The sequence below is a fragment of the Oncorhynchus tshawytscha genome, linkage group LG16, assembly GCF_018296145.1.
Source record: "Oncorhynchus tshawytscha isolate Ot180627B linkage group LG16, Otsh_v2.0, whole genome shotgun sequence".
NCBI lineage: Eukaryota > Metazoa > Chordata > Actinopteri > Salmoniformes > Salmonidae > Oncorhynchus > Oncorhynchus tshawytscha.
This window is the reverse complement of record NC_056444.1, coordinates 68,474,184-68,499,157: the sequence shown is the minus strand read 5'-3', so window position 1 is coordinate 68,499,157 and position 24,974 is coordinate 68,474,184. Positions and strand designations below refer to the sequence as shown.

The 24,974-nt window shown below is 42.4% G+C and overlaps 1 protein-coding gene across 3 annotated transcripts in view; it reads right to left on the bottom strand.

Annotated features, from left to right (window-relative positions):
- Positions 1-24,974, bottom strand: part of LOC112216193 (prickle-like protein 2) — a 46,387-nt gene continuing 21,413 nt past the window's right edge. The window contains exons 3-11 of one of the 3 annotated variants that reach the window (XM_024376013.2): positions 7,239-7,422; positions 6,430-6,543; positions 6,044-6,181; positions 5,633-5,836; positions 3,073-3,259; positions 2,035-2,373; positions 1,478-1,786; positions 836-1,198; positions 1-760 (exon numbers count right to left, since the gene is read on the bottom strand). In XM_024376013.2, the coding sequence (XP_024231781.1) occupies positions 279-760; positions 836-1,198; positions 1,478-1,786; positions 2,035-2,373; positions 3,073-3,259; positions 5,633-5,836; positions 6,044-6,181; positions 6,430-6,543; positions 7,239-7,422 (2,320 nt within the window). In that variant the 3' untranslated portion in view covers positions 1-278. Of the gene's footprint in view, positions 1,199-1,477; positions 1,787-2,034; positions 2,374-3,072; positions 3,260-5,632; positions 5,837-6,043; positions 6,182-6,429; positions 6,544-7,238; positions 7,423-19,956; positions 20,088-24,974 lie in introns of those variants that run through there. The other 2 variants (XM_024376014.2, XM_024376012.2) reach the window with 2 other exon arrangements.

The window sequence follows — 24,974 nt, the reverse complement described above, 5'->3', positions numbered from 1 at the left end:
AAGGATGCAAGTTTCATTTTACTGTGCAAAAACGTGCCCAAAACAAAATACAAATATAAAACGCATAAAACATATTTTAAATCATATTCTGAACACTAATATGTGATAGTCATAGTACAGTAGTTTACTCCATCTTTGAATAAGTCTACTGCATAGGAGTATTGTGTTCAAAGTATCCCAAAGGAATTGCAACATATTACAGATTAATTTTTGTGATATTGAACATTGGCCTGCTTGTTGAATAAGAATAACTTTCACTGGGTCTGTGAGGGTCAAAGTTAGGAGATTGCACAGTTCGTGTCTTTGTCCTTTGCGCCAAGGCTATTTGCCCTCCTCTTCTTCCTTCTCAGGCTGTTCCTCAAACCCCTGTCCTTCACTCCTTTCCTCTCTCCATCCCCCTCTCCCTCCCTCTCTCCGTCCACAGACGGGGGCCTTCGGGTTAGCTGGGGGGGCAAGGGGATGGGCTGCCCCAAGAAGTAACCCTCTTCCTCTGATTCTGAGGAGGAGGAGCAGGTTGAACAGGAGTCCTCATGTTTGTTGTACTGGGTTGGCTGGAGGGTGAGTGACAGGGGCTCTGTGGTGCCAGGGGAAGAGAGGGAAGCACTCTCCCGCTGTCCTCTCCATTCTAGAGCTTCCAGACGGGGACGATCAGGCAGAGAGTGACGGAAGCGTGTCTCTGTGCCTAGGTGGAGAACGGAGTCAGAGGCCACACGGCCTCGATTCCACCCCCGCCGTAAACTACGATGTTGGTATGAACCATCTGAGGGGACACAAAAAAAGACAGTTGGCAGTTGTGATGAAAAGAGAGAGAGAAAAAAAAGAAAAGTGGTCTTACCCAGTAGGTCCATTTGAGGTGGAATGCCCTTCTCCATATGTAATCTGCGCCCAAAACCTCCATCCTCTTCCTCCCATTCCACCTGTTCTTCTTCCTTTTCTCCTCTCTCCTCATCTTCTTCCTCCTCCTCCTCCTTCACAGAGTAGCTGCAGCTGATTGGCTCTCGGAAGCTGACTCTGGCTGTCCCATTGCGAAATGATTGGGGACTATGGTCAGGGGGGCTTGGTTCTGGTTGGTGCAGATTTGGCTTGGCCATCAAATCACGAGACTTGGTGGGTAGAGGGGCTGGGAGGGGCGGGGTGTCAGCAGGACTGGGGTGGTTTAGTGATGCAGGTAAGGAGGAATTCCTCGGGGGAGAAAACACTGGAAAGAAGGAGAGATAAATAAAAGACCTCAATCTATAAAAAGGCAAAGGATTCAATTACTGTTCAATCAACTCACAATAACAGGAGATGAGCAAGATTTGGAAACGGATTTATAGAATACTATCCCAACTCTTGCTTATGGCCAATTGTATCTTACAGAGCTCTACAGTTAACTGTTTCATTCTGAACACAATACTTTAGCTCAAGACCCACATTTATTATGCATGTAATTGTCTTGAAGTAGCACTTTGTAGAACAATTCACCAATGTGTAATACCTTTCGTAACTTGACTACTCTTCTCCACCCAGTTCCCACAGTCCTTTGCAGTAGAAGTTCCTCTACTGAAACTGGTGAGGGGGTGTCCAGCGTAGCCGTTGGGCTCTCCTAAAAACTCCAGACTACTGCCTGGATGCTTGCCACAGTCTCCAGTGTGCAAACTGTTGAGAGATTGGTCGATAGGCCAAGATGGTGCCCAGCCATTGGCTAAGCGACAGTGGGGAAGAGGAGAGTAGGACCTTCTGAGGTTACGATGACCATTGGGTGGTGGGGAGACTCCATTTGGAACATCAGTAGAGATGTGAACACCTGGGAAACAGAGATGAAATGAAGATAAAACACACCTTGCTTGAATAGAAAAGGCTATGTAATCTTTTGACCATTTCTAAATGGTATTGTTTTGATAATTTGATCAATGTTGCTATGGATAAAATAACCTGCTAAATTATTCAAATTATTACTTCATTTCAATTTTTCATTCCCTGCAGGCTATGAGTATTACAAGGCTCAGGCATGACCTACATAACATGTAAATGCCATCTGCAGTATGCCGCTACCTTCATTTTCCTGTGTAGCATGAACACAGTCTTTTCCTGGGACAACAGGGATGTTGGCTCCCTCTGGTGGTTGCTGTGGGGAGCAGCGCTGTGACTGTTGGATCTTCTCTGCAGTCTCACAGTGCCTGTGCTGCGGAGGCCGGCTCTGGAGGGCTGAGTCACACGAGTCTGAGTTATCTGGGTCCTCTCCCAGGGAGCAGGGCCTGGAGCAGAAGATAAGGCCCCCACGCGGGAGGAATGGCCGCCCCAGCAGGGGGAGCCGACAGCGGGCACAGCAGAAACACGACTCGGCTGCATGCCAGTGCTGGCCCTCATAGGTCATCTGACCCTGGTCTATACCTGGAAGACAAAGAGAGGCTGTAAGAAAGTTGTCTCTATGAGAGTGTGTATACTTCTCTGTGTGAGTGAGCATATGTTTCTGTCTGTGCACACGTGTATATTGTTTTTTTATGTCTACAGATGGCATATCTTAAATTTGATCATCCTGTTGTTGCATGAAGTTTCCTGCACGGCAGGAAATGAATACACTGCAAGTTAGCAAGGTTTAAAAAGGCTTCTAAAGGTTGTCATTTCCTTTTTAAAATGTCAGACAAAAAAATATGTATCAACCCCTACAAAATGTATAATCTACAACATGTTTTTCCCTGCTGTAGTAAACTGGCTCCTATTAAGATCCTACATATGTATGTGTATAAACACTGAGTGTACCAAACATTCTTAATATTGAGTTTCACCCCCAACACCACCTTTTGCCTTCCGAACAGCCTCAATTTTGTCTCGCCCATTCATCCTCAATGACACATATACACAATCTATGTCTCAATTGTCTCAAGGCTTAAAAATCCTTCTTTAAACCGAATCTTCCCCTTCATCTACACTGACTGAAGTGGATTTAACAAGTGACATCAATAAGGGATCATAACTTTCACCTGGATTCATCTGGTCAGTCTGTCATGAAAAGAGCAGGTGTTCTTGATGTTTTGTATACTCAGTGTATGCTTCCCTTTGTGGAAACATGGACCTGTGTAACTGCAGTACCTATGTGTTCCCCACAGGTGTCACAGTACTCTGCATAGAAGGACTCATAGCAGGAGCAGCAGTACGGCCGGCTCTCTCTCATGATGTACCGCTGCCCTCCCAACGCAGCCTCACACTCAAAACAACAGAAGTGCTTCATGTGCCAGTGTCGGCCCTCTGCCTCCGTACACTCATCTGCTAGAATGATCTGCATTTCAGGGAGAGACGGAGTGAAGAAGAAAGAATATGGGTCAACAAATCATATCTCAAGAAAATACTTCACTCTTGAATATTTCTGGTTGTTGAACAACATTGTCATTCCTCTGGCAAACAGGTTTTCCCAGGGTGTCCGTGTGACAGGGCCAATGTGTCCTCTAAGGACTTCCCACTGGGAACACACTGGTTGAATCTTCATTGTTTCTACGTCATTTGAAAGGAAATTACGTTGAAACCAACATGGAATAGATGTTGAATTGACGTCTGTGCCCAGTAGGTTGTGAAGGTCAGTCATGACTAGGGCTGTTGCGGTGACCGTATTACCACCACACCGGTGGTCATGAAGGCAGTCAAATTCCACGTGACCATTTAGTCACTATAATTATGCTTTTCCAAGCTCTGATGCTGCTGATGGTCATTAGTAGCCTACCAAACTTGCTAACTGCCTGGTTCTCAGCACTCTATAGTCCCTCTAATTATTCTGACATCAATGCAAATGTATTCAAAAATCTAATCAAACACTTCATGAGAGCCCGTGAGCTCTGTTTTGTGTGACAAAACAGAGTGATGGCCTCTATTAAAAATTGGAGGATCAGCTTTCTATAGGCTAGGCCTACTATATTTATTTCTCAACTTTTTAAAAATTAAGCACATTGCTTATATTTATAACAGAAGTATAGTCTGCCTGGCTGGCATGAAATGAAACCACAGGGAAAAGCGTCCTCCACTCGCTATTTAAGTGCATAGATTACATGTTTTTTTCCTCCGCTGCCCGTTTCGATACAGGTGCATGATAATGGTCCATTCTAAATCAAAACAAATTTCACACATATACTAAATAATATATGTAAAGACAAGATTAAATCAAGAATAGTTTGAATTATGAATTATATATTATCACTCGTGGATGTTGCCCAGCATAAGAAAACAATGCCTTTTTTTGTGACTTTTTCAAATCATAGTCGCCTACCTCATGTAGCCTAGCCCATAGGCCAATATTTTTGATAAGGTTTGTATCACAACTAAAGTGGCCAAATAACTTCATAAAATTAAGCACATTAATCAACTATACAAGGGGTGTATTGCCTAACTGGTTACATAAGCAGCACGTGAGTTTCAAGTTTGGGGAAGTAAATTTTCACCATAATAATGCACCTTTATAATAAAAGCATTTTTTACGCATAATTGCATTTGCAGTCACTTTTGATAATGGTGTTTTCTGCAAATGAAACATTTGCGCTTCTAGCCTACTACCATGTGCACATTGCTGTGCCTATAATGTGAAGAAATAGCCTAATAGTTGATCAACATTTTAAGCTAAACTTTCTGATCTGTTGCTTCAGCCACATTGCGTAAAAAAGGTTTTTTGAATCTAGTGGTTGTATTAACTTGGGATCTACCGCATCCCACAACTGTCCCAGACTGTTTGGAATATTTATTTCTCACACAGAATAGGTTGACCTTTGTACTATTATGTAGGCTAGTGCTTTTGCTGTTCATTAGGCCTACGCATCTTGTTGGCTAACAGAAAGTAAATGTGGACAGTTCTTCCAACAGCTTCCATATGCACCTCGGAAGAACGCGTGCAGTTGCGTCCCCGATGCGTCTGTCTTCACTTGTATCCTGTGACAAAGACCCGATCACGTGATGGAGTGCGCGCCACTCAGAGAGGGCACAACAGAAAAGGCATGGATTTTTTTTAGGGTGCATTACGGCCAGACAAAGGGGATGCCGCCGTGAAATTCTAGGCATTATCAAGTGCTTTTATCAAGTGCTTATCAAATTGTGAATGTTTGTTTGATGTGTATAGCCTGTGCAAAAAACTAAGCAGAGCTTATGCCTTTCAATGTACTTTTTTCAAATCATCATTAGAGTCGCATCATGCAGCCTTACATTGTATTGAAAATCAAAACATATAGCCCAATGTTTGTAGAACAACTAAAGTTACATTAACTCTAATTGAAGTATATAGTAATAACAATTTCTTTGTTAACCGCTCAACACAGAATAGCCGCAATCCCTCAAATCGTTTGGAGAAAATATTTATATTTTATTCAGATTTGTTCAATTGTATTCTTCATACTATAAAATTATTTTTGACAATCCTGGTCTACAGGCACGTAAATCAAAGAAAGAAGACTTACTCTGGGCTGGGAGAGTATGAGTACACATCTCCTCATAGGAGTCAGTGTTAGAACTGGACAGGGCAGATAGAATGTATAAACAGACAGTGGCTCCACAGTTTAGAGATCTTTGTGGAAAGGACAGACAACGGTTAAACAGTATGGAGAAATTTGTGGACTGGACAGGGCAGGTCAGAGTGTATGAGCCAGTGCGGAGAGATTTGCGTTGTAGACACAGTCACCTCATCACAGGCCTGGCAGCGTGGTTTCATTCTCTCAGCGTGGTGCCGGCCGCAGTAGATCTGTCCGTCCTGGTAGAAGTAGATGAGGTCTACCAGCAGCTCAGTGCACGAGGCACACTGGAAACACTGAGGGTGCCAACAGCTACCGTGCCCCGCTCGGCTGGCAAACACTGCTATGTCCCCACCATAGATCTGTCTGCCACACTGAAACACAGAGAGAGAAAGAGAGAGAAAGTGAGAGAGACAAAACAGGTAAACAAAATGCAAATGTGCTTGAGGGAGTACAGAGAATACATACACTAAAAACCAAGAAATGTCTTAATTCCTTGTCTCATCTCCCTAATCCCTCACTCTCAATGTTTCCGTCTCACCCTAGTCTCCCCCTGATCCCCCACCCTCATCAGTGTCTACCTGTTGGCAGATGGCTCCGGTCATGGTGACAGGGAACAGTCTGACCATGCCTCTGCCCAGGTTCTCCCTCTTCCTCTGCTGACTGAACAGACACAGCTCCTTCTTCTCCTCCTCATCCAGTTGGTTACAGTACTGATGCTGGAAACACAAAAGACATACAGTTATAATGCTGACTCAGACAAGCAGAAGTCTAGTGAGGAACAACACAAACCAACTAAATTACAGCCCAGAAGCTAGGAAAACCAACATTTCACGCCGAGTTCCAGTCTAGTATTAGAGAACAGTTACAATGCTGAGTCAGACAAGCAGAAAACCATTATATTACAGCCCAGGGGTGTTAGGACAACCAAAAGCTCACACAGAGTTACAGTATTAGTGACCGTTACCTCACTGTCGTGGGCTGGTAGCTGGTGAAGGAGCTGTTTGATGCGGTACCTCTCTCCTGAGCTGTTAGCATAGGGAACTCTGTCCTCCGGGATACAGCTGAAATACTGATACACCTGGATTAAAAAACAAGAATGTTCAGACACACAATCCAAATATGTTTTTGACCCTGTGTGTTGAAGTTTAAACATACACTGAGTACAAAACATTAATGACTCCTGCTTTTTCCATGACAGACTGACCAGGTGAATCCAGGTGAAAACTATGATCCCTTAATGTCACTTGTTAAATCTACTTCAAATCAGGTTAAAGAAGCCTTGAGACAATTGAGACATGGGTTGTGTATGTGCCATTCAGTGGGTGAATGGGCAAGACAAAATATTTAAATGCCTTTGAAAGGGGTATGGTAGTAGGTGCCAGGCGCACCAGTTTGTGTCAAGAACTACAAAGCTGCTGGGTTTGTCAAGCTCAACAGTTTCCCATGTGTATCAAGAATGGTCCTCCACCCAAAGGACATCGAGCCAACTTGACACAACTGTGGGAAGCATTGGAGTCAACATGGGCCAGCATCCCTGTAGAATGCTTTTGACACATTGTAGAGTCCATGCCCCGACGAATTGAGGCTGTTCTGAAGGCAAAAGGGGGGTTGCAACTCAATATTAGGAAGTTGTTCTTAATGTTTTGTACACTCATTGTATACGCTGAGTGTTAATGTTTGTATGTATGTGTGAGAGTGCGTGCATGTGTTTGTGTGTGTGTGCATTAATGTATGTATGTGAAGCGTTCTCTGGTTCCGTTCTCTGGTTCTGACCTGTTCAGGCTTGAGTCCAGGTGGGACCCAGGCGTACTCCTCGGAGGCACAGCCCGAGTCGTCATCAGAGATGGAGTGTCTTTGGAAGTCTGAAACCAGCTTCATCATCATCCTCTCCAGCTGGCCCGGCACTGCCCGCACTGCATGCTCCTCACGCACACACTTACAGTGCACACAGATCTTTCTGTGGAGAGAAAAAGAGGCCATTGGGTTCAATACATGGCAACTCAGAGTATTGCACAGATGCAACACCCACCAAACAGAAGGCTAGGACTGAACAGTTGGCAAGTGTGACTAAGTTTTTACACAGTTTACACATCTAATAATCTAATCATAAAAACACACCATTGATTGCCATCTCAAAACCCATACTGTCTGTAGTCAAGTATTGCATGGCAGGAACATAATTTGCGTTGGAGACATGAAGTAATTAGCCAGCCCACAAACATTATTGAGCGTGACTCCATATGACTCCCTACATTACAGTTACTAACACAACAAACAGGTGTTCATCCAAGGAGAGGCATGTCACCAACTCCGATACAGTCAAATATACACGAAACAATCAGAGGCTAAAACAAGCATGGAGTAAAACTGAAAACTGACACACATGCATTCAGTCTAACAGTGACATGGTTGGATACACACACACACACACACACACACACACACACACACACACACACACACACACACACACACACACACACACACACACACACACACACACACACACACACAACTGGATGGGGAAGCTGACCATTCTCTGAATACCTGCTGAAGGAGATCCCAGCCCATTGAACAGACATGTTTAACACCTTGTCACCTATGGTAGACATAGCGGTAAGCTTCATCTTTGCCCTGCACATTAAGATTCCCACCGTTGCTGAGAAGGCAGTATCTTCATCCCAATATGGCGATAGGACTATGGGCAAGTGTGTGTGTCAAAAAGGAAAGTAGTGGGTGTGAGTGTAAAAAAACATTAAGAACACCTGCTGTTTCCAAGTCATAGACTGACCAGGTGAATCCAGGTGAAAGCTATGATCCCTTATTGATGTCACCTGTGTCATGATGTTGCGTCTTTGGGTGTGGCGAGCCCCATCCCCCTCTCCCTGCCTCCCCATTTCCTCCTTCAACTAGGCTGCTGTGGCCAGAGAGATGTCATAAATTCCTGAGGATCTCCTCATGGACACACAGTATAGAGAGAGTAAATTTTCATAGAGAACAAAATAATTCCTTCCACCTCACAGAACTTGTGGTACGAACCATTTTCATGTTCCGGAGAAAGTATAAAAGATCGGTGAAGAATCCAGCTACGAACTGGTCCGTTTGTTACAACTTGGGGAAGCTCATGGGAGACGGTGTGGCCACATTACCATAACGCTGTTTATATAATAGCTTCAGATATGAGGTTTACATCTAATTGTTGTATAAGATGAATGAGTGAGTATGATACTGTTTACACAATTTTACAATGTGATTTTGGACTGTTTAATGAAGAAAAACTCAAAAAGGGAATTGGAGTGAACTAAATCAGAGGACCGCTCCTGAGCCCAGTTAGGGTCAGACATCCTGGGACCCAGCCCCTTTTCTGCAATTCCGAATAAAACCCAACTTTGAGAAATTATCACCAGACCATGTTTTTCTCCATCAGGAGGGGACAAAGGTTGTAGACCATTGCTGAATCTTTTAACCATACCACGTGGTTAAACTCTTAGATTATCGATACCGACAGAATAAGAACAAGTCTTTGATATTAATTACTAGTCTGCAGCTAGGAATTCGGTATCATTGAACGCGAAGAACGACAACCGCCGAAACATTCATTCTATAACAAATGAATGAATGTTACTCTGAACGATCCCCTCTAACCAAGACAGAGAGAGAGAGAGGATGAAACTCTCCAACAGAAACAAACTTTTCACCAGCGAACAAGACGACACACTGAGCGTAAATATATATATTGATTGCAATTGTTCCCGAATGAATAAGCATTCATGTGCAAAGGATTAGCATTTCAATTGTTATAATTATCACTCTGTAGTGACTTCTTAGTCGACCCCCACTTCCCCTTTTGTCTAACAAGCCGCCATGCCGGTTTAGCCCACTAGGGCACATTTTCCTATTATTTCTTGTAACCACATTTACCTTGTTTGTTTATGCATTTCTGTGAATTACATAGTTAGTAATAAATTATTTAAGACAATTGATGTATGGATGACTCATAGTGAAGATAATTTATGGTGTTTTGAATGAGACTAACGTGAGTTAAAGTAAATCATTCATTTATTCGAAGACTAATTGATCAGATAAAATGTCTGAAAAGTTATTTTAGGAAATTATAACTTTGTAATCTGAATATTTTCCTTGGTGCCCCGACTTCCTAGTGAACTACGGTTACATGATTAAATCAGTCTAATCACGTAATACTAATTACAGAGAATCTTTGATAAAAACTATAAGTCTTCAATATAATGATAGTAAAGACACGACACCTGTTAAATCCACTTCAATCAGTGTAGATGAAGGGGAGGAGATGAGTTAAAGAAGGAGTTTTAAGCCTTGAGACATGGATTGTGTATGTGTGTCATTCAGAGGGTAATGGGGCAAGACAAAATATTTAAATGCCTTTGAACAGGGTATGGTAGTTGATGCCAGATGCACCGATCTGTCAAGAACTGCAACACTGCTAGGTTTTTCAAGTTCAACAGTTTCCTGTGTGTATCAAGAATGGCATACCACTTAAGGGACACCCAGCCAATTTAACACAACTGTGGGAAGTATTGGAGTATGGGGGGGTGCAACTCAATATTAGGACGGTGTTCTTAATGTTTTGTACACTCATAGGTTAGACAGTTTTGATTGGACAATGTTTTTCTTCTTCTGTTTCTTATCACGCAGCTACCGTACATTGTATGTTTGGACTTCTGTTTTAAAGCCAGAGCATGAGTGAGTCATAATTCACTGTTAGTTTTACAAAAGTAATTCCACATTTTCAGTTAGAAAACTGATGATTGTTTATTTTTGATTAAAAGGTATTGATGATGGGTGTGCCTTTTGCTTCATGCATCGTAAACTCAGCAAAAAAAGGAACTTCCTCTCACTGTTGTCGTGTCTTTGTCTATGCCGGATTAAGTGATATGACATGCTATTCTATAAAATAATTTCTCCGTAATTAATATTACCTGATTGAGCTAATCATGTAAATATAATTAACTAGAGAGTCTGGCACCACAAAATAATATTTATAGAGCTGTTATCTTCCGAATAAACTCTTAAAGACCTAGTAATATTTTACATCAATAGCAGTCAATATTAATCGTCACCTTAATTCAATTATTAAAAATTAAAAATAATTATTTTCCACCATCATTTGCAAATAAATTCATTACAAATCCTACAATGTGATTTTCTGGATTTTTTTTCTCATTTTGTCTGTCATAGTTGAAGTGTATCTATGATGAAAATTACAGGCCTCTCTCATCTTTTTAAGTGGGAGAACTTGCACAATTGGTGGCTGACTAAATACTTTTTTGCCCCACTCTATATTGTCATCAAGGGCTTATATAGGAAGGGAGAGGAGGGTGTGTTTGAAAAGTTTTATAGCCCATGTCCCTTCACAGTGGCGGGCCACGGATTGAGCAGAGTCCTGTCTTATTTAAACCCAAATCTCACATTTTAGAAGCTAAAATCACATTTCATCCCATCACGAATAATTTCATATTCAAACATTTAAATTGAACAACAATTCCATGTGAATCCGATAACTCTGATGTGTAGACTTTCCACTGTAGAGTTTATGTCATCTTATCATTGATGAGAATGTCTCAGATGACAACCGAACTGACATCATATTCATTAAGTACCACCGCATATGTTCAATTGGTCGCATTACCAGAATATAGTTAATTTCCCCCCACCTTCGGATGTTCCCAGAATCTCTATGTTAACCAAGGGTTTGCAAATGTAACCTCAGTAGGGTAGAGAGAGGAAAAAGGGGGGAAGAGGTATTTATGACTGTCATAAACCTACCCCCCAGGCCAACGTCATGACACTGTTAACTGCGTTTAATTTCAGCAAACTTAACATGTGTAAATATTTATATGAACATAACAAGATTCAACAACTGACATAAACTGAACAAGTTCCACAGACATGTGACTAACAGAAATGGAATAACGTGTCCCAGAACAAAGTGGGGGTCAAAATCAAAAGTAACAGTCAGTATCTGATGTGGCGACCAGCTGCATTAAGTACTGCAGTGCATCTCCTCCTCATGGACTGCACCAGATTTGCCGGTTCTTGCTGTGAGATGTTACCCCTCTCTTCCACCACGGCACCTGCAAGTTCCCAGACATTTCTGGGGGGAATGGCCCTAGCCCTCACCCTCCGATCCAACAGGTCCCAGACGTGCTCAATATGATTGAGATCCGGGCTCTTCGCTGGCCGTGGCAGAACACGGACATTCCTGTCTTGCAGGAAATCAAGCACAGAACGAGCAGTATGGCTGGTGGCATTGTCATGTTGGAGGGTCATGTCAGGATGAGCCTGCTGGAAGGGTAGCAAATGAGGGAGGAGGATGTCTTCTCTGTTACGCACAGCGTTAAGATTGCCTGCAATGACAACAAGCTCAGTCCGATGATGCTGGGACACACCGCCCCTGACCATGACGTACCCTCCACCTCCAAATCGATCCCGCTCCAGAGTACAGGCCTCGGTGTAACGCTCATTCCTTCGACAATGAACGCGAATCCAACCATCACCCCTGGAGAGATAAAACCACGAGTCGTCAGTGAATAACACTTCTTTTGCCAGTCCTGTCTGGTCCAGTGGTGGTGGGTTTGTGCACATAGGCAACATTGTTGCCGGTCATGTCTGGTGAGGACCTGCCTTACAACAGGCCTACAAGCCCTCAGTCCAGCCTCTCTCAGCCTATTGCGGACAGTCTGAGCACTGATGGAGGGATTATGCGTTCCTGGTGTAACTCGGGCATTTGTTCGTTGCCATCCTGTACTTGTCCCGCAGTTGTGATGTTTGGATGTACCGATCCCGTGCAGGTATTGTTACACGTGGTCTGCCACTGCGAGAACGATCAGCTGTCCGTCCTGTCTCCCTGTAGCGCCGTCTTAGGCGTCTCACATTTCTGACAATGCAATTTATTACCCTGGCCACATCTGCAGTCCTCATGCCTCCTTGCAGCATGCCTAAGGCAAGTTCATGCAAATGAGCAGGGACCCTGGGTATCTTTCTTTTGGTGTTTTTCAGAGTCAGTAGAAAGGCCTCTTTAGTGTCCTAAGTTTTCATAACTGTGACCTTAATTGCCTACCGTCTGCAAGCTGTTAGTGTCTGAACGACCGTTCCATAGGTGCATGTTCATTAATTGTTTATGGTTCATTGAACAAGCATGGGAAACAATGTTTAAAGTTATTTGCATTTTTACGAATTATCTTTCAAAGACAGTGTCCTGAAAAAGGGACATTTCTTTTTTTGCTGAGTTTATGTGTGTTCTTACTGTGACTGTCACCCTGATATTGGCTACTAGGTAGCTACTTCCCATGCAGTTTCCGGACAGTCGTGCTTGGCAAGCGGGAGCAAAGGGCACTGTGTCCTAGTGTTGTTACCGTTCATTCCCACCCCATTGAGTAGTAGACTGTATGTATATACCAAGGTGACATCTAGATGGTTATTAATATTAGTAATTTCTTGTGTAGGCTGCTATCCTGATCTGGCTATGTCATATGGCTGTGAGCTACACTAGTTCATTTAGCAGACAATATCGTTTTATTGTATAAAGAATACAATTGAATATAGTGGAATAAAACAGAAAATATATTTTCTCCAAACAATTTGAGGGAGTGCGCACATGTGTCTATTCTTTTGATAATGCCTCGAATTTCCCGGTAGCATCCCCATTGTGTCGACGTAATGCCCCGAAAAAAATCCATGCTTTTTGCGGCCATTGGCCGTTGTGCCCTTGGGCTGAATATAATAATTATAATTCCCTTCTCCTGGCTGCGTGCTCCGAAGCATCTCTCACTCACACGGCTCTCTCAGATTGGCTAATAAAAATGTAGCTAATGCAGTCACATTATCGGGTCTTCCTCACAGGCTGAAGACAGACGCAACTGCGCACGTCCATATCCAATTCCAGGGTGCATATTAAATATATTGGAAGAACTGTCCACATTTACATTTCATCAGCCAACACCATTCTCAAAAGTGACCAAAAATGTAATTTTGCATGTATTGCTTTTATTATAAAGGTGCATTTGTATGGTGAAAAGGATCTTCTCCAAACTTGAAACTCACGGGCTGCATATGTATGCCAGTTAGGCAATACACCCCTTGTAAAGCGGATTAATGTGCTTAATTTATTAAGTTATTTGGCCACTTTAGTTGTGATACAAACCTTATCAAAACATATAGGCCTATGGGCTAGGCTTATTTTGCGACTATGATTTGAAAAAGTTCAGAGAAAAACAGGCATGCTCTGTTTCTTGCCTCACTGCACACAAGCCGGGCATCATTCACAAGGGATAATATAGTGAAAGGCTAATATTTTCACCCATCAGGCTATTCTTTATTTAATCTTGTCTTTACATATACAAAATAATATACAGTGATTCGGAAAGTATTCAGACCCCTTGACTTTTTCCACATTTTGTCACGTTGCAGCCTTATTCTAAAATAGATTAAATTATTTTTTCCCCTCTCATCAATCTACAATAGCCCATAACGACAAAGCAAAAACAAATATTTTGAAATATTTGCAAATTAAAATATTTAAAAAATGAAATAAAATGTACATAAGTATTCAGACCCTTTACTCAGTACTTTGTTGAAGCACCTTTGGCAGCGATTACAGCCTTGAGTCTTCTTGGGTATGACACTACAAGTTTGTCACAACTGAATGGGGAGTTTCTCCCATTTTTCTCTGCAGATCCTCTCAAGCCCTATTAGGTTGGATGAGGAGCGTCGCGCCACAGCTGTTTTCAAGTCTCTCCAGAAATGTTCGATCGGGTTACAAATTCAGAGACTTGTACCGAAGCCACTCCTGCGTTGTCTTGGCTATGTGCTTAGGGTCCTTGTTCTGTTGGAAGGTGAACCTTCGCTCCAGTCTGAGGTGCTGAGTGCTCTGGAGCAGGTTTTCATCAAGGACCTTTCTGTACTTTGCTCCGTTCATCTTTCCCTTGATCCTGACTAGTCTCTCAGTCCATGCTGCTGAAAAACATCCCCACATCATGATGCTGCTTCACCGTATGGATGTAGCCAGGTTTCCTCCAGACGTGATTCTTGGCATTCAGGCCAAAGAGTTCAATCTTGATTTCTTCAAACCAGAGAATCTTGTTTCTCATGGTCTGAGAGTCCTTTAGGTGCCTTTTGGCAAACTCCAAGTGGGCTGTCATGTGCCTTTTACCGAGTGGCTTCCACCTGGCCACTCTACCATAAAGGCCTGACTGGTGGAGTGCTGCAGAGATGGTTGTCCTTCTGGAAGCTTCTTCCATCTCCACAGAGGAACTCTGGAGCTCTGTCAGAGTGACCATCGTTTTCTTGGTCACCTCCCTGAGGTTTGGCCGGCCAGTTCTAGGAATCTTGGTGTTTCTTCCATTTAAGAATGATGGAGGCCACTGTGTTCTTGGGGACCTTCAATGCTGCAGACATTTTTTCAGTACCCTTCCCCAGATTCGTGCCTCGACACAATCCTGCCTCAGAGCTCTACGGACAATTCCTTCGACCTCATGGCTTGGGTTTTGCTTTGACATGCACTGTCAACTGTGGGACCTTATATAGACAGGTGTCTGTCTTTCCAAATCATGTCCAATCAAGTTGTAGAAACATCTCAAGAATGATCAATGGAAACAGGATGCACCTGAACTAAATGTTGAGTCTGATAGCAAAGGGTCTGAATACTTATGGAAGTAAAGTATTCATTTTTGAAATGTAATTTTTTTTTTTTTTTTTTTTTTTGAAAAACCTGTTTTTGCTTTGTCATTATGGGGTAGTGTGTATAGATTGATGAGGAAAACAATTAATTGATTGAATAAGGCTGTAATGTAACAAAATGTGGAAAAGGAGTCTGAATACTTTCTGAATGCACTGTATGTGTGAAATTTGTTCCAATTTAGATTTTACCCATCTCGAAAAAGAGGCAGGGGGAAAAAATAAATGTAATCTCTGCACTTAACTTCTTTGGGGTACCCCCCTTCTTCTCAATTTCCGCCTAAAAACATACCCTAATCTAACTGACTGTAGCTCAGGCCCAGAAGCAAGGATATGCATTTTCTTGGTATCATTTGAAAAGAAACACTCTGTATTTTGTGGAAATGTGAATTGAATGTAGGAGAATATAACTATTTTGTGGAAATGTGAATTGAATGTAGGAGAATATAACACAATAGATCTGGTAGAAGAAAATACAAGGAAATAAACACACGTTTTCTGTTTTTTATTGTTGCTGCATCATCTTTCAAATGACCAAGAACAGCCAAACATACTGATAGGATGCTGGGGATGATTTGAATGAAGAACATAAGATGGCAACAAAGCTGAGCAAAGTTTTAGACAGATAACTTCAAAAATGAGCGAGCTACATGACATTGAGGATGAAGTCACCCAGGTGACCCACACAAATGTACCCAAGTGGCCGAATTGGTACAGTGATACATTTTGAAGGAAAGAACTATATACAAAATACATAAATGCTATTCTAACACCCCCTCCCCCAAAATAAAAATAATAATAATAATTAAACATAAACAAATAACAAGGGTAACCTAACTATTTACACATTTTCTATTTACAATATTGTGAAGAACCTCAGTCCTCTACACAATATTGTGCTGCTGGTGCCATGGCCCATAGCAGTCTCTTTCTGGTGTAAAGCAGAGGCTTACTGAACAGGTGGTGCAGGTGATGGGGCATTTCCTGTGACAAAGGGCCCAACGACATCTCCCTACTGTGCCCTTTTTGCCCTGAGGCACATTCATGCCTGCAGAGATTAATCTGGGCAGGTGAACACCACTGGTTGGAGCAGAAGGGACAGCAGTAGAGGGGACAGAAGGTGCTGAAGCAACTCGGTCTCGCTTTCTCTATCAATTTCCTCTATAATTTGGGTTAAATCTGTACACCTAGACTTTGCTTTAGCTTTTCCTGAGTTATTCGCCATCATTTAAATATATAAACTTGCTGAAAATGCTATTGACTATGTACTGCTATGCGTAACACTCGTGGCTCCGTCAAGTAGGATTTGCAATGGCGAATGAGCCTCTTTTACGCCAGAGTTTACGACAAAGGCTGGTCTTCGAACGTATATCCATTACATATTGCTGTTTACCTCAGCTCATTGGCTATCTTCCAAGCTAGATTTCAAGATGATCAGTGGTCATTGGGCCAAAATACAGTCAATCAACGATAGACCGGTCCTACCATTGGTGCGCAATGAGGTCATTGATTGGTGTCTTCAAATCGGTTTGTTTCGGTCAATACGTCCCGGGAAAAGAACCATCAAGTATGGTTGTGTTAGTAACAACCAGAGGATTGCAATGAAACCAACCATGACTGGATAAACGTTTGTTTAGTGTGTGTAATTACCACGAACGCTTCGTCCAAAGTTGAATGAGATGGAAATCACAACGCAAGCGGTTTACAAATGTTTCGGGTTAGGCTATAAAAATGGATGTTATCAAACAAAACAAATATTCACTGTGTAGTTAGGACACTTGGCATTGCCACCAGAGGAAGATCATTGTTATTGTTATTTCTGAGTTTCATGACGCTAATGCTTGGTTGGAAAATGCAAAAAAAATTATAATAATAAAATAAAAAAATTGCATGGTTTGCTTTCGCAGTAGAGCCTTTTTGAAATCTGACACAGCGGCTGGATTAATAAAATGTTAATCTTTTAAATCATGTAAGATACATGTATTTACAGAAATGTTTACTATAACAAATTGTGTATTTAGAATGTTAGCGCTCGGATGTTGGCCTGGTGGGATGTTAGCATCTCACCTACCCTAGAGAGGTTAAATAGCGAATGGAGTACCCTTTTCCCGTGGTTCATTTTCATGCCAGCCAGGTAGGCTATACTCCTCGTGTAAAAAGAAGCAATGTGCTTAATATTAGGAAAGTTGGGATATAAACATAATAGGCCTAGCCTATAGAAAGCTGATGGGATACTCCTCTTTTTAATAGAGGCCATCAATCTATTTTCTCACGCAATTGCATAGCCTATAGAAATGTTGCGCAACATGAGCTCATGGGCTCTCATGAAGTGTTTGACTAGATTTTCGATTAGATTTGCATTGATGTTAGAATGATTAGAGGGACAATAGAGTGCTGAGTAACAGGCGGTCTAAGGGTTGCCCCCTCTCATTAAATAACTCAAGTTGAAGGTTGATCCGTTGTCCTGCTGGTTGCCATTAGTAACTTAATTATTCTTATAACTTCTTCTGTGTGCAATTTTAAAAAATGGGTTCAAGGACATACATCTGTTGTATTATAAGCAATTATTGGTACCATGATTGTCTTTGAATTTTGTAAAATGTATTTACACAAAGACTGACCATGAATATTGCAATTTTTCCATTCAATATAATGGTGGAGCCTGTTTTCTGCTAACAATGCCTGCAGTACTGTGGCCGTCCTTAAACTTCCGTGGCTACAATGAGAGGGGGCAGTCGTTCTCCCCTGTCCCACAGTGGTTAATAACTGTTGGAGGAAGAGAAGATGGAGATGTAGGGGGTAATCCTCCCCCTTGTCACCCCCTCTGGGCTGTCATATCTTTCCTCTGAGTAATTGGGCCTGTCTGTATGTGGGACTGACTGTGACAGTGTGAGAAAGGGTTTGTACAGTATGTGTTCATGTCTGTGTAGGCATTACGTGTGTGGATGCATCAGTGTGTGGATGCATCAGTGTGTGGGCTCCCGTATAAACAGTATCTCTCTGGTTCTTGTGTGATTGCATAACAGGCCCTCAGCTGGTATTTGCGGCTCAAGGCCAGCTCCTCAGGCACAGATGGAGGACAAAGCCGCTTTGCGTAGACATCCCCCTTAAAACACACACAAAAACACCAATCCTTTCATGTGGATAAACAGCATTCACTTTCAATCCTCTGTTCCAAAGTCTCCCATCCCATCCTTACTACTATTCCCTTCCCAATAAAATATTCAACTGAACAGCTCTCCTGCGGATCGTTTCCAACCCTGGCTGCCTTAGCTCCTTATAAGGCAAGGTTGTAGTGCAGTGGGTTCAGTATAAATCATGGTAAACATAGCAGGTCACCTCAGGGTAAGCCATGCTGGCAAAACTCACAAGCCACAATCCAGCCCCAGCTGTTTGTCCTCAGAGCTCGTGCACACTGTACGTGTGTGGATGTAAGAGCCACCGTACAACACAGAGTCACGTGTGTGTGTGCGCGTGCGTGGTACAGATGCCCCGCAGCATACAGGCAGCTGGAAAACCACTACATGTACCAGGGAATGATATCCAGCCACCCACCAGCTCCTCAAAATAACAGGGAGATTTATCAGATTTAACAGGGAGAGTTATCAGTGCCAATCAACAAAGAGTTGTCCAGAGTACAGTTTCCAAGTACAACATGAAACACTATTGCACCAGAGCAATTCATTTTAAATGATGTGTAGGACTGTGCTTGCAAATGATCTTGATTGTTATTAACCCACTTGTATCTCTTTGCCAACCTGGAAAGACATCTAGCTTGCCATTAAGAGTATATTTAGATTGAATGCCAGGGTGGCACACTCAGCCGCCACAGCCACACCCAGCCACTGCCACGAGACCCTCAGAAATGACCAGTGGTTCTACTGTGGTCACAGAGCAGATGCTGATGTGATATGTTTGGCCTGTAATCCATGTTACGCCTCCAATTCTCAGGTTACGTCACAACGCTGTGGCTGTAACAGCATCTTTCTTTGTGTTGATATGTAAACAGGGACTCTGGTTGTGGATAATCCCGTACATGACTGCTGGGCAGAAGGATACAGTAAAGTAGTGAGGCTGCTTCTCTGTGATGCTACTGAGGTCAGAAATCATTGCTCTGCCACATGGCCTAAATGTTTACTATGACTTCTCTGGTCTTTTCACACAGCGCTGATGGCTTTAGTGTAGTTCACTAGTACTATATATTAGAAACATATACAGTATATCCTTCTTTTATCCTCTAAAACGTTTTTTTTGTGTTTTTTTACGAAGCACATACCTAAAAATTATTATAATAAAATACCTATTAGCTTGTGGTACTCTAATCTGGTCTTAACCACTAAACAGAGTAAAACAGTGTGAACTGGGCCAGCATGGAGACTGTGTAACTTCCATTAGTGCACAGTACATACTGCACAGCAGGACCACATAATCCTGACACATAATCCTCAATAATTTCTATATTCCCTACTAGCCCTCTTGGAGGGGAGCAGAAATAACTCTCTGCTTATTTTCACTTTTGGAATGCCACAACACAAATTACAATCATTAGCGGTCCTGTTTTCAAATCTGCTAGCAGTGTTAACAGGCTCAATCTAAATTCTAAACCCTCTCCCTCTGGCAAGCAGGGACCCCACTATCCACTTCCTACTATCCGCTGTGAGTTAACACATTCAAGTACACACAAGGACTTTTACTTTCTGTTCGATGAGTGTTAAGCCTTCCAATTAGTGGCTACATACAACAAAAAAGTAAAGCAGGAATTAGCCAAGACCTTTACCTTTCGTCATCAACGTCACCAAGAAATCCATGCTGACTCTGTAACATCCTCCTATCCAGACCGGTGCTATAGTGAAGCTTCTCAGAATCTGACCTCAGATTTAGTCACATCGTGCTGCTGTCTGTCTGCCTTGTCAGAGCTGAGTTCAAGATGAGGCAGCTCCTTACCAGCGGAAATGTGTTTTCTCTCTCTACATGTCTCTTTTCAATGTATCCCTCCCCCACACCATCCCTCTACCCCCACTGATAAGAGTTGACCAAACAATAAGTCTCTGGACGGACACACACACACACTACATTCTTTCCATTCACTGCATGGTTTCTCCACACTTCTAAAAAGCGTGCAATAGTTCAATTTGACCTCTCACATTTTCAGAACACACATACACAAACCAATGCCGTCAGCTTTAATGTTTGAAATAATTGGAGCAGATTCTATAACTCAACTTCATTTGGGAATGAATCATTTCATGTTCTGACAAGTCTAATCAAGATGAGCAATGCAGCACAGATAAAAAATGCTTATGTTTGGACATCAAGCCCTTTTGACCAATTAAAGGATGGCATTTCAGAGAACATCTTGGCCTGGCTACAGGCCTCTAAGAAGTCCAAAATCATAACAGCTCATCTGTCCTCGCTGTCAATCACTCCAGGATGACCTGTCAATCAACACATCCAACCAGAAAGGCCCTTTGTCCTTAGATCTATGTTAAATTGCCTCGCTTGTCAATCTCTTTTTTATCTTTCTCTGTTCAATCCCCTTTTCCGGTTTCTCTCACTCTCGCCTGGAATAACTATTTAACTATTCAAACATCAGCAAGTGTGCCATCAACTCTGACAAGATAAGTAATAATATACACAATGTTCCATACAATCACAACTTATAACAAATTCAAAAGTCACTTTTTAGATGTATCATTAGCCATTCAATCCATCCCCATTTATTTTGGCCATACATGTGTCAAATGGGTAATGTACCAACCAGTTTGTACAGTACAGTGATCAATAACCCTCTTGGGATGAATGCGTCTGCTCTGCTCTTGGTGTGAGTAGCTGTGATTTAAACTGAGTAGCTACAGTATCTCTCTGTGGCCTGATAGTACTCTGAGTCCAGATTAGATAGATCCATCCATCCCTCTAAGAAACAGATGGACACTGTCCCAGAATGCTTGCTCTGTGGTCAGTAATTAGTGCCTGAGTAATCGCCACGCCACCTGCCTGCTCTTACCAACTAATAGGGGAGGCTGGCTTTGAGCACTCTGTGTCTCAGTGTCACTGACTGGGACCTATGGGGTCACAAGTAACTTAATTCCTCCTCTGGTGGATGGGGTGATGGAGCCATCTGCACCCTGCCTAAGAGGCCTCGGCCCCGGCCCAGCCTGGGAGAGAGCAGGTTGATGATAGATCACTGCCCTGACAGTGTGGTTAAACAGCCGAGCTCTTTGGTCACTTGCATGTTTGTCTTCCATGGGGGTAATGGGGGTAGGTGTTACTGTGAATGGGTTAATAAAGGAGATGCCATTTGTCCTGAACTCTGGAGTCTTTAAGATGTTAAACAGTGACCCCCATACATCTCAATCATTTAATCATTCTGCTCTGTGGTAACTGGGAAGTAACTGTGGTTCTGACACCTCCTGCTTAAAATGATTAAACATCTCTCATTATTCTTGCCCTGATATCAGACTGGAACATTAAACAAAAACTCCCTGTCACCAGACCTCAAACCAAGTACCCTCTCTATTCTGCCAACATGTCTTTCAATAACTTCACCATACCAAAGATGAATATAACCACACCAAAGATGTATGGTAAACACATCAATGATATGATGACAGTCGCAGTTTTACATCTGGTTCTTTTATCTGGTTTGTCTGTGTTTTTAGCATGACAGTATAAAGTACAGTAGAGTCACCATGTGCTTTAGATTAAGGACTGTTTGTCTTCAAAGCCTGTTGACTTGACCTCAACACAGGGACATAATAACCAAGGACGCAAGCACTCAGAATAATTTGATAGAAATTAATACCCTCCTTGCAGCCTTTATTCCATATTTATAAACTGGGTGGTTTGAGCCCTGAATGCTGATTGGCAGACAGCTGTGGTATATCAGACCATATACCATGGGTATGACAAAAATGTATTTTTACTGCTCAAATTACATTGGTAACCAGTGTATAATAGCAATAAGGCACCTCAGGGGTTTGTGGTATATGGGTAATATACCACGGTTAAGGACTGTATTCGCGTTGCGTCGTGCTAAAGAACATATCTTAGCCATGGTATATGGGCCATATACCACACCCCCTCGTGCCTTATTGCTTAAGTAGAACCCAGTCTGTTTCTTATATCTGACTCTTTATTAGTTCAATCTGCCAGCCAGGGTTGGCTCATCTTCTGAAGGCCCAATGTGTGTTTGTGTATGCTGCATTGTTTAACCCAGAACTCTCTTTCTCTCTGTCAAAATTACCATGAAATGTGGCTATTGTCTCCATTCACTAAAACAACTAATAAAGGGAGTACTTCAGAAAATAGTCAGAAGTGCAAGCTGTGTCAACTTCAAGCCTTGTGCGAATGTACAGTGCGTAAACAAAAATAGTTTTTAAATGTACCGGTCCAAACTCAAAACCTTCTAAATTGCCCTTCCTCAAAGTGCTTATTAACTGTATGAAGACAGTGAAAAGTCAGAGAGAGCCACACCTCCTTCAACCCATCCGTATCACAGCGGGATCTGAAAGAAAGGGATAGGGAGAAGGAGGGAGGGAGAGAGTCAGGGAGGGGTAGAGAAGTTTAGGGCTTCATCACAGCGGTGGCGGCAGTAGCCGGATCTGGAAGGGCTAATCTTATTAGGGTGACGGACAGGATTAGGACTAACTAAGAGAGCCAATGGTCTGGACACACTGAGGAGGAGAGGGGGATGGGAGGAGTGAAGAGGATTCATACAGGGAGACTGCAAACACAGAAGAAAGGGGAGAGGAATACTAGTTGTTCCTCAGAAAGACACGAGGACACTGACTGGACACCTAAATGACCATAGGTGGTTGAAAAACACTTCAACAGACAGACACTAATTTTCAGGGGCACAGTGATCTGTATACACTCTCTCCATATTTATTTGGTCAGTGAAGCTATAACTTTCATTTTGGCTCTTTGAGATCAAATGTTTTATTTGAGGCGATAGTACAGAATGTCACTTTTTATTTGAGTGTTTTTATACATACACTACATGGCCAAAATGTGTGGATTTCTGCCAAACCCGTTGCTGACAGGTGTATAAAATCGAGCATACAGCCATGCAATCTCCATAGACAAAGATTTGCAGTAGAATGGCCTTACTGAAGAGCTCAGTGACTTTCAACGTGGCACCATCATAGGATGCCACCTTTCCAACAAGTCAGTTCGTCAAATTTCCACCCCGGGTCAATTGTAAGTGCTGTTATTGTGAAGTGGAAATGCCTAGGAGCAACAACAGCTCAACCTCAAAGTGGTAGGCCACACAAGCTCACAGAATGGAACCGCAGAGTGCTAAAGCGCATGAAAATAGTCTTTCCTCGGTCACAAGACTTCTTTTAAAATGTGTGACACACCGAAAGACAGAGGCTCACACCTATATGTACACTACCGTTCAAAAGTTTGGGGTCACTTGTTTTTGAAGAGAAGCTATTTTTTTGTCCATTAAAATAAGAGCAAATTAATCAGAAATACAGTGTGGACATTGTTAATGTTGTAAATTACTATTGTAGCTGGAAATGGCAGATTTTTATGGAATATCAACAATGGCTTGCGAAAGTATTCACCCTCCTTGGCATTTTTCCTATTTTACCACCTGGAATTTGTATAATTTGATTTACACAACATGCCTACCACCTTGATGCAAAATATTTCCTATTGTGAAACAAACAAGAAACAAGACAAAAAAAACAGAAAATTTGAGCATGCATAACTATTCACCCCCCCAAAGTCAATACTTTGTCGAGCCACCTTTTACAACAATTACAGCTCCAAGTCTGGGGTGGCAGGGTAGCCTAGTGGTTAGAGCGTTGGACTAGTAACCGGAAGGTTGCAAGTTCAAACCCCTGAGCTGACAAGGTAAATCTGTCATTCTGCCCCTGAACTATAAGCTACAAGCTTGGCACATCTGGTGATGTACTGTGATTTTTGCCCATTCTTCAAGGCAAAACTGCTCCAGCTCCTTCAAGTTGGATGGATTCCGCTGGTGTACAGCAATCTTTAAGTCATACCACAGATTCTCACTTGGAATCAAGTCTCGGCTTTGACTAGGCCATTCCAAGACATTTAAATGCTTCCCCTTAAACCACCTGAGTGTTGCTTTAGCAGTATGCTTGGGTCATTGTCCTGCTGGAAGGTGAACCTCCGTCCCAGTCTCAAATCTCTGGAAGACTGAAACAGGTTTCCCTCAAGAATGTACTTGTATATAGTGCAATCCATCATTCCTTCAAGTCTGACCAGTTTCTCAGTCCCGGCCAATGAAAAACATCCCTACAGCATGATGCTGCCACCACCATGCTTCACTGTGGGGATGGTGTTCTCGGGGAATGAGAGGTGTTGGGTTGAGAGGTGCTGGGTCAGACATAGCGTTTTCCTTGATGGCCTAAAAGCTCAATGTTAGTCTTATCTGACCAGAGTACTTTCTTCTATATGTTTGGGGAGTCTCCCACATGCCTTTTGGCCCAGAAATGCTGTTGCTCCAGATACACAACTAGTCTAAAGAAGGCCAGTTGTATTGCCTCTTTAATCAGCACAACAGTCTTCAGCTGTGCTAACATAATTGCAAAAGGGTTTTTTAATGATCAATTTGCCTTTTAAAATTATAAACTTGGATTAGCTAACACCACGTGCCATTGGAACAAAGGAGTGATGGTTGCTGATAATGGGCCTCTGTACACCTGTAGATATTCCATTAAAAATCAGCCGTTTCCAGCTACAATAGTCATTTACAACATTAAAAATGTCTACACTGTATTTCTGATCAATTTGATGTTATTTTGATGGACAAAAAAA